This window comes from Pipistrellus kuhlii, unplaced genomic scaffold (assembly GCF_014108245.1).
Source record: "Pipistrellus kuhlii isolate mPipKuh1 unplaced genomic scaffold, mPipKuh1.p scaffold_m20_p_4, whole genome shotgun sequence".
In the NCBI taxonomy this organism is placed as follows: domain Eukaryota; kingdom Metazoa; phylum Chordata; class Mammalia; order Chiroptera; family Vespertilionidae; genus Pipistrellus; species Pipistrellus kuhlii.
Window position 1 is genome coordinate 70,748,264 of NW_023425540.1, and position 11,409 is coordinate 70,759,672.

An 11,409-nucleotide genomic window follows, 5' to 3' on the forward strand; every position below is an offset into this window, starting at 1 on the left:
CGAGGGCCCAAGAGCCAGCTGGATGCCCCTGGGGTGGAGGGCATCTCCACCAGCGCCTCCCTCCTCCCCTCCCAGGGGCCCAGGCTGGACAGACTCCTGGCTGCCTTTCCTCTCCTGAAAGAGCCTGAGCTGGTCCTGCTGCTGCCCCTTCCCCCGCAGTGAGAGAAACAGGCTGAGAGGCGCTCAGAGAAGCAGAGAAAAGGAGAGGGAGTGAGGGACAGAGAGATGGGACTGACTCCCAAGGAGATGAGAAAGTCCCTGGCAGAGACAGGGAGCTGAGGCGGGAGGGAGAGGCCCCGGCAGCCAAGGTCAGGACCACACCTGCCAGCATGACGATGGGGACGGGGCCATATCATGGCTCTTGGTCACTGACCACAGGGGAAGCTCTTCTGCAATATCAGAAAGGAAGCCAGATTGTAAAAGGAAGTGCTGCTCGTTCTGGGGCAGGCTGTTTGGGGAAGGCTCCCACCCCCCAGTCCTCGGAAGGAGCCTGATCCTGCCCTCCCCGTGGTCAGACTAGCCTGAGGCCGCCCCTCCACCGAGCCTGCCCTCCGCTAGCTCTGCTTGTTGTCTCACTGCCCAGGAGAGCAAGGCGATGGGTCCGCCCCTGCTGCTGCCCCTGCTGCTGCCCCTGCTGCCAGCAGCTTCTCTGCAGGCTGGTGAGTGGCCAGGACGCCCTGGCTCTGACAGGGTCCCAGGGGAGCCCGGGAGAGGCTGTGGCCAGCCAGGCTTCCCACCTGCAACAAGCAATGGGTTGGGCTGGTCCCACAGTGCTGGGTCCCCCACATCCCTCACCCTCCTTTCTACCCCAAGCCTGGAGAGGGGGACACCCAGCCAGAGGGACAGTCCTATTATGTGTCCCACTTCCGCCCGTAGGTGAGGGTGCCAGATGGGCCGGGTTAGCTTCTTGGTCCCTCCAAGTGGCTTCAAAGTCCCTCCCTCTCCCTCCCTCCTCCAGGTGGCTCAGCAGAATGCAAGTTAAACCCTAACTTTGGAGTCTACCAACCAGAGCACCTCTCAGCCCCTGAGGGTGGCTCCATCGACATCCCCTTCTCCTTCTGCTACTCCTGGCAGTTAGCCAGCGATCCCAAAATGAGTATATCCTGGCGATGGAAAGACTTCCATGGAAAGTTCATCTACAACACAACCCTGCCGTTCACCCGTGAGAATTTTAAAAACCGCCTCTTCCTGAACTGGACAAAGGGCCAGACGAGTGGCTCCCTCCGGATCTCTAACCTGCGGAGAGAGGATGAGACTAAGTACTTCTTCCGAGTCCGGTTGACCACACGGGACCATGGCGAGCAGGTGTGGCAGTCCATCGAAGGGACCAACCTCACCATCACCAGAGGTGAGTCCCGCCGCCCCGGCCCCTAGCGCCCTCGTCTCCCAGGACTGGTCCAGGCTCCTCTCTTCCCGACCTTTCTCTCAGACTCCTCTCCCTGCCCCCGCCTGCTTCCCAGGCCTCTGCCAGCTTTTCCTTCTTCACCTTCTTCTCCCCCAAACTCAGGCTGCCTTCCTTGCCCATCCTCCTCACTGCCCCCTCCAGACCCAGCCCCTACCCCACCCCCAGGCCTCAGCACCTCCCACCTGGTTATCTCCCTTCCTGCTCCAAGTGGCGCTGCAGCCCTGCCTCCTGCCTGCACCCCATGTCCTCCAGGTGGCCTTGGCTTTTACAGGATGTGGCCTGCCTTTCCTTTGTCCTGTGTCTGTAGGTGGAGCCCCCGCTGGCCCCTGTCAGTGTCCCCCACAGCCATGAGCTCAGCCTCACACACACAGGAGGGACCCAACAGCAGCCCAAGGATCTCCCACCCCTTTCCTCAGCCCCTGGTAACACCTCAGTACCTGTTGTCCCAGTCTCCCTGCTTCCTTTCCTCACTCTGCTGCCCAGGACATGGCCCTCAGTGCTCCCTCCCCAGTTTCATCCCCTTCCTCTCCTTCCCATGTCCCTCTTCCCATCTTCATTCTCTGATCCCTTTTGTTTCCCACAGCAACCCCCCTAAGCCCTCCCTCCCACCACACACAGCGCTGTGTGGCCCCTCTCCCTCTGTCCTGGTTGTCAGAGGCCCCTCTGCATCAGCAACAAGGCGGCTCCCGCTTCCTGTGCCCCTGCCCCACCTGAATCCTTCGGTAGGCATCGCCAGTTACCCTGCACCACGACCCCGCAATTATAGTAGGAACCGCTTTCACCTTCCCGTTCCAGACGGGGAAACTGAGGCTCTACACAAAGTCACCTTCATGGTGCAGGGGGAATTGGAACCCAGTTTAATCCCAGAGCCTCCTCTCTCAACCTTTAGCCACTCAGTCTCACCTACTGACTCGATCATCTTGTTGTCTTGACCTATATTAACCCACTTGGGGTGTGCTTTGTTAATAGATCTTCCTATATTACTCACTGGGATGGGGGAACTTGAAGAGGAGAAGGTGTGGCTTATCTGTCTCCAGGTTAGTGAGGGAGGGGCTCTCTCCCAGGCCCCAGCATAAAGGGGTGCATGGTGAGCTGAATTACTTTTTTTTATATATATATTTGTTATTGATTTCAGAGAGGAAAGGAGAGGGAGAAATAGAAACATCAATAATGAGAGAGAGTCATCGATTGGCTGCCGCCTGCATGCCCCACACTGGGGATCGAGCCTGCAACCCAGGCATATGCCCCCGACCAGGAATCAAACTGGTGACCGCTTGGTTCCTGGGTCGATGCTCAATCGCCAAGCCACACCTGGCTGGGCTCGATTTGCTTGTGCTGGCAACTTTAACTATGGCAGTGATGAATCACTCCTCCCAGCCTGGGTAAACCACTGACCTGTCTTGACCACAGAGCTGGTTTTAGATAATTTATTAAGTGGTTCACAACCTGAATTACATACACAGGCTTAGTTTTATTCTTCCTGTACCTTCTCTGTGTCTCCTGTATTAATTTCTAACAAGAGTAGACAGAGAGTTTGACCCATGCTAACCTAAAGATTTTATTAGAGTTAGATTTTTTTCCTGTGCCTTAGTACTTATTATCAGTTTTTTAATGATACATTAAACATCTACAAAGGTGCCGAAACCGGTTTGGCTCAGTGGTAGAGCGTTGGTCTGTGGACTGAAAGGTCCCAGGTTCGATTCCGGTCAAGGGCATGTACATTGGTTGCAGGAACATCCCCGGTAAGGGGCGTGCAAGAGGCAGCTAGTCGATGTTTCTCTCTCATCCACGTTTTTAGCTCTCTATCTCTCTCCCTTCCTCCTCTCTGTAAAATATCAATAAAATGTATTTTTTTTAAATCAACAAAGGTATACTGTGTGTAGAAGCTAAAGTTCAATATATACTAATGTCGCTTTAAAAACATATTTCCAGTATGTACTGGGTGCTTTACAGATGTTTTCTCACTTATTAAAACAATCTTGCAAAAGACAAGTACTCTTCGATTCTACTTATATGAGGTAACTAGAGCAGTCAACTCCTCGACACAGACAGTAGAATGGTGGGTGTCAGGGCTGGGGTGAGGGTAACGGGAAGTTATTTAATAGGGAGATTTCCAGTTTGGGAAGATGACAAAGATCTGGAGATGCTGAGGGTGAGAGTTGCACAACGATATAAATCACTCACTGCCACGGAACTGCACACTTAAATATGGTTAAAATGGTAAATGTTATGTTGTGCGTCTTTTGCCACGATAAATTTTTTTTAAGTCCTGTGATCTAGTTATCCTTATTTGTAGGTGATGAAATGAGGTTCTGAGGTCACACCGATAATCGATAATCGGTGGAAGTTTCAGGATTTGAACTGGATGATGGATGTGATAAGCCTTCAGCGTTTCACCTTGTTAACCCCTTCCTTGTGTGAGAGCTCCGAGGGCTGCTCCCCACCACAGTGTTCCTCCAACTAGAGAACAGGACGTGACAGCTTCACTCAGATACCTCCAATCCCCTAAGGAAGATTTTGCTTGTTTCTCTTGTCTCCTCAGCCACCGAGAAAACCACCACGGACCCCACCACCACCACCATCCCTACCACCAGCAGCAGCACCACAGAAGGCCTCAGCGCCTCAGCGTCTGGGCCCCTGCCTCAGGGAGCGATCGTGGGGGTGGCACTGGCGGGGGCCGTGCTCATACTCGCAATTTTGGGATTGATGATCTTCCTCGGGTGGAGGAGAAGCAAAGGTAAGTGGTCAGAGACTCCACTTCTCTCTAGAATCTTCCCAACCAGGTGTTTCTCTGAAGCCACCTGCATCAGAATGAACACAGGAGCCTGTTAAAATTGCAAAATCTTACTGGGGTGAGGTCTGGACTTCAAATGGTATTAGCATTCTCCTCAAGTGGTGTCTGTGAGTAATAACGTTTGAGAACCACCACTCCAGACAAACCTCTCTCCACAAATCTGATCATTTTTCCAGTTCTTGGTTCTTGACTTAACAATTTATCATTAGTCCTCACCTTTTGGATCATGGGGAGGGGAAGATCTGCCCTGAGAAAAGTAAGGAGAGAGGAGCAGATGGGACAGAAAGTTGCTTAGCTCAGCAAACATTAATAGGATACCCCTTTTCCAGGATCTGGCTTATGACTGGAGTTTTATATATATATATATATATATATATATATATATTTGCCATATATATGGCTAATATGCAAAGTGTCCCCTCGGGAATTTGACCAGGAGACTGGGAGTTTGATCATTCACTATGACATGCACTGACTGGGGTGTGGTGCAGAATGGAGGAAGGCCCCAGCTGGCAGCTGGAAGGCCCTGATCAGCCCTGATCTTCCGCCAGGCCTGGGGACCCTACCATGCACAATTTTTGTGCACCAGACCTCTAGTAAGTAAATAAAGCAGAGTTGCTGCTGTCAAGGAACTCAGAGGGAGCAGGAGGTATTTCAAGGGCTAATTGCCTCACTTGGAAAGAACTATGATAGATTGGGAGGAAGGAGAGGAACCAGGGAGGACTTTCCAAAGAAGTAATATCTGCAAAGTTTCAAAGACTAAAGAAGAATTTGCCAGGGAAGTGGTGAGGGTGGTATAGAGATCACTGTTCTTCCAAGCATAGAAAACCATTCTGGAAACCAAAAGTAATTCAGTGCGATGGAGGAGGCACCAAAAAATTTATTGTGGCAAAAGACACACACTACAAAATTTACCATTTTAACCATATTTAAGTGTATAGCTCAGTGCTATGGAAAAGAAGACCACATAAATTACATCCACGATTCCAGAAGCAACATGAAGCAGCCAAGAGGCAGCTACACACTTCACCTTGCTGATACATAGGTCTGTGGAGAGAGTCAGATTCTGGAAAAGGGTAAGAGGGAGCCAATAAGACTTGATGATTGGGTTGATGTAGCAGCAAGGAAGCAGGAAGAAGTCCCATGTTTGCAACTAGTCCCATGTTTGAAACCAACAAGTAAATTAGGGACCATAGCAAGTCAAAAGCCTTATTTGGGGGAGAAAAATGATTCCTCTAGTTTGGGATATGTTATATTTTAGATACCCATGTGGGCAGGTGAGTAGAGATGTCCATCAGAAATTTGAATGTTTGCCGAAACCAGTTTGGCTCAGTGGCAGAGCGTCGGCCTGCGGACTGAAAGGTCCCAGGTTCGATTCCGGTCAAGGACATGTATTGTACATTGGTTGCGGGCACATCCCTAGTAGGGGGTGTGCAAGAGGCAGTTGGTCGATGTTTCTCTCTCATCGATGTTTCTAGCTCTCTATCTCTCTCCCTTCCTCTCTGTAAATAATCAATAAAATATATCAAAAAAAATAAAAGAAATTTGAATGTTTGCATTTACAGCTCAAAGAGAGAGCATGGTTAGAGGAATTAATTATTTATGCCCCAACACCATCCAAAATTGATTTTAAATTATGTTTTAAAAATTTACAAAATTTTCCCTCTTAGTTATTCTTTTATATTTTTATTGATTTCAGAGAGGGAGAAGGAAAGAGAAGCATCAATAACGAGAGAGAATCATTGATTGGCTGCCTCTTGCACACCCCACACTGGGGATGAAGCTCACAACCCTTACCAGGAATTGAACCATGGCCTCCTGGTTCATATGTAGACCACTGAGCCACACTGGCCAGCCTGCGCTCTTAAATATTAAAGCACAAAGATGAAGAGCATAAAATCTGACTGCCTGCAATCAATCTCAGCTGGGTCAACTCTGGCACAGTGGTACTATTACTCTGTGCTTCAACTTACTCATCAGTAAAATGGGGATAATATTTTTTTTTAATATATTTTATTGATATTTTACAGAGAGGAAGAGAGGATAGAGAGTTAGAATCATCGATGAGAGATAATCATCGATTAGCTGCCTCTTGCACACCCTCCACTGGGGATGTGCCCACAACCAAAGCACATGACCTTGACCGGAATCGAACCCGGGATCTTTCAGTCCGCAGGCCGATGCTCTATCCACTGAGCCAAACTGGTTTCGGCAAATGGGGATAATATTAGTAATTACCCCAGGGTTGTCATGACAATTAAACATAATGCATTTAGAGTAGCTGCAATACGTAATAAGCAAACAGATAAAAGTTAAAGTAATGGAAGAAAAGAAAAACTCAAAATATAGGCAGAATAATAATAGACCCCAATATATGCAAGAATTTAGTAAATTAAATGTAATCAATGGGGGGAAATGAGTAATTCAATACAAAGTGCTGGAAGCATGGAGTGGAGATGACCTCCCTAAGTATGATATAAAACCAAAAAAATAATAAACAAAAATATTGATAAATTCAACTGCATAAAAATAGGGATTTTTTTTTAATTCTTCAAGGAAAATACCACACTGGTTACTCCTGACAATGAGCGTGAAGGCCAGAGATGAAGAGAAAAATGTAATAAAGTCACTGAGGAAGTGGATGATAGTGTTTCAGGATTTGACTCAGGCATGAAGCCATAAACCTGTGAAAGTATCAGTGCACATACCTGTATTTTCCACACCAGTATTCAGCCATGCAGTTTAGAAGCCTTTAAGACTCATCGGTTAGGGGTGGTGTTCACTGCTAGCTCCAGAGACCACAAGTAACCATGGTTTAGATACAGGAGAGCTTTTTCCCCTCATGTAAAAAAAGCCCTGCTAGCGTGGCTAAGTGGTTGAGCTTTGGCCTATGAGCCAGGAGGCCATGGTTCAACTCCTGGTCAGGGCACATGCCCGGGTTGTGGGCTCAGTCCCCAGTGGGGGTGTGCAGAAGGCAGCCAATCAATGATTCTGTCTCATCGCTGATATTTCTATCTCCATCTTCCTCTCCCTCTCTCTATGAAATAACTAAAATCATATTTTTAAAAATAAATAAGTAAAAGGAATTGGAGGCAGGCAGCACAGGAAACCAGTCCTCAGGCACTCAGGTTCCTACCTTTCTGCTAACTGTCCTGTTTAGGATTCTATCCTGAGGGCTGCCTCATGATCCAAGGTGGCTGCAAAGATTCCAGCCATTACTTCTGAATCTAAATGGGAAACAAAAAGAAGAAGGAAAGGACAAAAGACTATACTCCAGTTATCTGTTCTCCTGACAGTAAGGATAAGGGCCAGAGATGAAGAAAAATATGTGATATAGTCCAGGAGCCTTCTTGGAAGTCCTATCCATATGTTCCCTTATATCTTATTGGCCAGAATTTAATAATATGTCCCTCACCTATCTGTAAGGGAGCACACTGCCACTCCAAATAAAATCAAGGCTCTGTAACTGAGTAAGAGGAGATGAATGCATATTGGATAAGCAAGCCACATTCCATGCCATAGACCAATGGTTCTCAACCTTTCTAGTGCCTCGACCCTTTACTACACCTAAGACCATCGGAAAACAAGGATATTTACATTACAATTCATAACAGTAGCAAAGTTACAGTTATGAAGTAGCAACGAAAATACTTTTATGGTTGGGGGTCGCCACAACATGAGGAACTGTATTAAAGGGTCACAGCACTAGAAAGATTGAGAACCACTGCCAAGGACACAAGCAGGATTGGCGAGTTGTCAGCTCAGTGTGGCCAGACAGGGGAATCAGGAGGTCAAGAAGCTGGTGAGAGGGCACCAATGGAGAGTGGGGGACTCTGAGTCAGCCTGGATAACCTGAAAGAAAGTGGATTATCAGGAGACAAGAGTTCAGGGAGGTCAAAGCACAGGTGTGTTGGGGCGTGGGGGGGGGGGTGTGATGACAAAAGAGAGCTGGGAGGAAAGAGAGCTACAGCATAAAAATAATACTAGCATATAATATTTCAGAGTTTTCTTTCCTGGTGATTAAAAAAATAATGTCCAGGGCATGGTGGAGGGGAGTGGAGGTCACTGGAGTTGGGGGATGGGTGAGTCAGTGCCTGAGAGGATTGTCCTTGTGGATGACAGACCTCATAGGAAGGTGACAGTGGTGGAGAGATGTGTGTGAACCAGGGCCCAAAGCTTGGGAAATGCTGGAGAGACTTGAGAGGGAGTGGGAGGGGGAGAGTGCAGGGATGTGGGGAAGAACAGCAGAGTCCTCGGTGGAAGAGAGAACAGGCTGCAGTGCAAACAGATTCCAGCCCTGAGCTTCAGAGGTGGGAGAGAGAAACAGTCAGCACTCCAAGGAAAGCATCAGAGGCTGGTTTATCACAGCAGGAGGAGGGATGGTGCCTGTGACAAGATGGGGGAGGGAGAGGGGAGGTGGGCTGGGCTCAGCAGTGGAAGGAGAAGGTTGAGGCATTGCAAGGAGTTCAAGGAGAGTGGAAGGAAGCAGAGGGAAAGTCAGGGAGAGAGGGCAGGATGAGGGGGCACAGGGTGCAGAGTAGAGCTGCTCTCCTGAGTTGGTGTTGAGGACAAAACCAGGAGAGGTGGGGCCGCCTCAGGATGCCAGCTGGTGCCACTCTGAGTCCTAGGCCCTTCCAGCCTGGGTTTCAGCAGAGCTGCTCTGCTGCCCTGGTTTATCCGAGGGCGGTCTCAGAGTAGGATGGAGCAGAGAGGGCAGGAGAGATGCTGTGCATGGATGGCACGCTGACCTGCTGTGGGTCCCTCTGCAGGTCTGCAGACTAAATGTGAGAAGGATGATGTTCAAGGTGGAAAGACGGCAAGAGCCCCAGACAGGTGAGTGCCTGTCCTCGGGTGGGGTGCTGGTTTGGGAAACAGGAGGGGTCCTTATGAGACTGTGTGAGGGCGTCTTTCACAGCTGCTCTCACCCTCCGCTTTCACATTAGCATCCGCACCCTCAGGTGTCCCCAACAGGTTGGGCTCTACATGTCCTGCGGCTCTGGCTCCTCAAAAGCAAACAAGCCAAAAACCAAGAACAGCGGACCGAGGGGTCCAGCAGTTTCTGTAATTCTTTCCCAGAATGTCTCCCTTTGCTCTTTCTTTGGAAACCCCTTTCTCCTCCTTTCATAGCCCTTTCTCAGCTTTTCCTTCTGTTCACCTGTTTTCTTTCTACCTGGAACATCATCCTTCCCAGGTCTTCCTGTTCCACATTATTTCCTCTTTCCTGCTCATTGTCCAATCTGCCTTTTCTCCTGGTGATGCGCCCATAATGGCCACAGAATCATCTGCCTCCAGCTGCTCTACCTTCTGCCTTTTCTCAGAGCACCTTCCCCCTCAGCTCCCAGCCTGGCCTCCTCTCCTCTGTGCTGGCATCTCCTTCCTGCCCTGAGCACTGGTCCTCCTCACCCTCCCACCAGTTTCCTTTTCTCCATCCTTCCTCCCATTTCTACACTTTCCCTTCCCTAGACCCCCTCCCACCTTTCCTTCCTCCCTGACTTTTGCCAGCTGCCTTACTCAGGTCCCATCCCAGGACGGTGTCTCCTCCTGGGGACCAAGGCCTGACACCCACCCAGAGGCTGTGAGGTGAACGTCACTGTTCTCCTTCTCCAGTTCTTACAGAGGCGATGCCAGCAGAGAGGACAGGAATCCACCCTCCGGTTTCCCCTCCGGTGCCCTTCCGACAACAGCGGCTCCCTACAACAGTCCTCCTTCAGGGGGCACTCAGGCCTCTCCCGGGCTACACCACAAACTGCCTCTCAGTCTTGTCCAGGCAGCCTCCTCTGAGAGCCTCAAACCATTGCCTACATCTTCTGAGTCGGTCCAAGCAGGTCGCAGAGCCCCCAAGAGAACCAGCCTGATGCAGGTTTTACTCCTTTCTGCCCAGCCTCTAACCCACTTCCCACCCTTTCCTTCCCACGCAGGGGATCCTTCCCTAACGCTGAGGAGGAGAACGAGAACATTGGGCATGAAGGTCAGTTCTACCACCACCACTCCCCTCTCTCCACCTTGGTCCTTCCTTCTTCCTTACACACTCTCTCCCCACACGTGCCCCCAGCGTTTTCCTCTTTCCCATGCCTCACCCCTCCCTCCCCCGGCCCCCGGTCCTGACCTAGCAGATGACCTCACTACTGAGCCCTCTGCCCTTTCTCTCCCCTGGCTGCCATGCTCTGATCCTGGCACTTTTTTTTTTTTTTTCCTAGGACTACATAGAAACTCCAAGTCGGACCCAAAGGTAAGAAATTGACTCGAGCCTGAACGAATTAAAGAGAAGCTTGGAGAAGAAGGGGTGGGAAGAATAGAGGGACGGAGGTATCAGCGGGGCACTCAGGTATGAGATCACTCATGTGAGATGAGGTCAGCCCCCCCTCCACTTCTAACCCCTTCTCTTTCTGTTCTCACACAGGCTGATGGCATCCTCTATGCCTCCCTTACCCTCTCCAGTTTGGCCTCCCCCTCACCGCCAGCACCTCCTGGCCCCCTTCTCCCCGGGAGCCCCCAGGAAGAGACCCTGTACTCTACCTTAAAGACCTAAGGAGTGGGACTGCATGACGACCTCCTCAGAGTAAGCTGCACAGAGGGATCACCACTTCCCTAATAATCCCAGCCAGACACCGGGGTGGAAGGCCACCAAGGACCTAAGAAAAATAGCCATCTGTTCCAGTTCTTCACCTCATTCCCTTGCCCACAAAAATAAAAGTATCTGTAGGATTTGCCTGAATGCGTCTGAGAAAAAAATTGATGTCTCCTTCAACTTCTGTCCTTCTTTCCAAAAATGAGCTACAATAGATAGCTCACGCCCAAGATCCCTCCTCTAGTTCAGGGCTTGCGTCGGGCCTGGAAACAATAAGTTACCAAACACGGGTAGGCAGCCTGGAACCCAAGGTCTGCCCCCTAGTCTAACCACTCTACTCACCAAATAATGATAACTGGCATGTATTGTTATGCATCACCTCATTTAAATGTTAACAACCCAGCCGAAACCGGTTTGGCTCAGTGGATAGAGCGTCAGCCTGCGGACTGAAAGGTCCTGGGTTCGATTCTGGCCAAAGGCATGTACCTTGGTTGCAGGCACATCCCCAGTAGGGGGCGTGCAGGAGGCAGCTGATCGATGACTCTCTCATCGATGTTTCTGTATCTCTCTCCCTTCCTCTCTGTAAAAAATCAATAAAATATATTTTAAATAAATAAATAAACAAATAAATAAATAAATAAA

The 11,409-nt window shown here is 49.7% G+C and overlaps 1 protein-coding gene across 3 annotated transcripts; it reads left to right on the forward strand.

Moving 5' to 3' along the window:
- Positions 1-410: 410 nt before the first annotated feature.
- On the forward strand, positions 411-11,168 carry LOC118703530 (paired immunoglobulin-like type 2 receptor alpha). Of its 3 annotated transcripts, XM_036410564.2 has the most exons (7): positions 415-659; positions 959-1,348; positions 3,948-4,142; positions 8,969-9,032; positions 10,118-10,167; positions 10,397-10,428; positions 10,600-11,168. In XM_036410564.2, exons 1-7 carry the CDS (start codon positions 596-598, stop codon positions 10,726-10,728), a joined length of 924 nt encoding a protein of 307 aa, XP_036266457.1. In that variant the 5' UTR covers positions 415-595; the 3' UTR covers positions 10,729-11,168. The 3 variants fall into 3 exon arrangements, with proteins under 3 accessions (XP_036266458.1, XP_036266457.1, XP_036266459.1); XM_036410565.2 differs by lacking the exon at positions 10,397-10,428 and having other exon boundaries at positions 411-659; positions 10,600-10,734; XM_036410566.2 differs by lacking the exon at positions 3,948-4,142.
- The last annotated feature ends 241 nt before the right edge of the window (positions 11,169-11,409 follow it).

Coding starts and splice junctions, on each gene's coding strand:
- LOC118703530 (XM_036410564.2), top strand. CDS start 596: ATGGGTCCGCCCCTGCTGCTGCCCCTGCTGCTGCCCCTGCTGCCAGCA. Junction 4,143..8,968: donor CGGGTGGAGGAGAAGCAAAG/GTAAGTGGTCAG, acceptor GTCCCTCTGCAG/GTCTGCAGACTAAATGTGAG. Junction 9,033..10,117: donor ACGGCAAGAGCCCCAGACAG/GTGAGTGCCTGT, acceptor CTTCCCACGCAG/GGGATCCTTCCCTAACGCTG.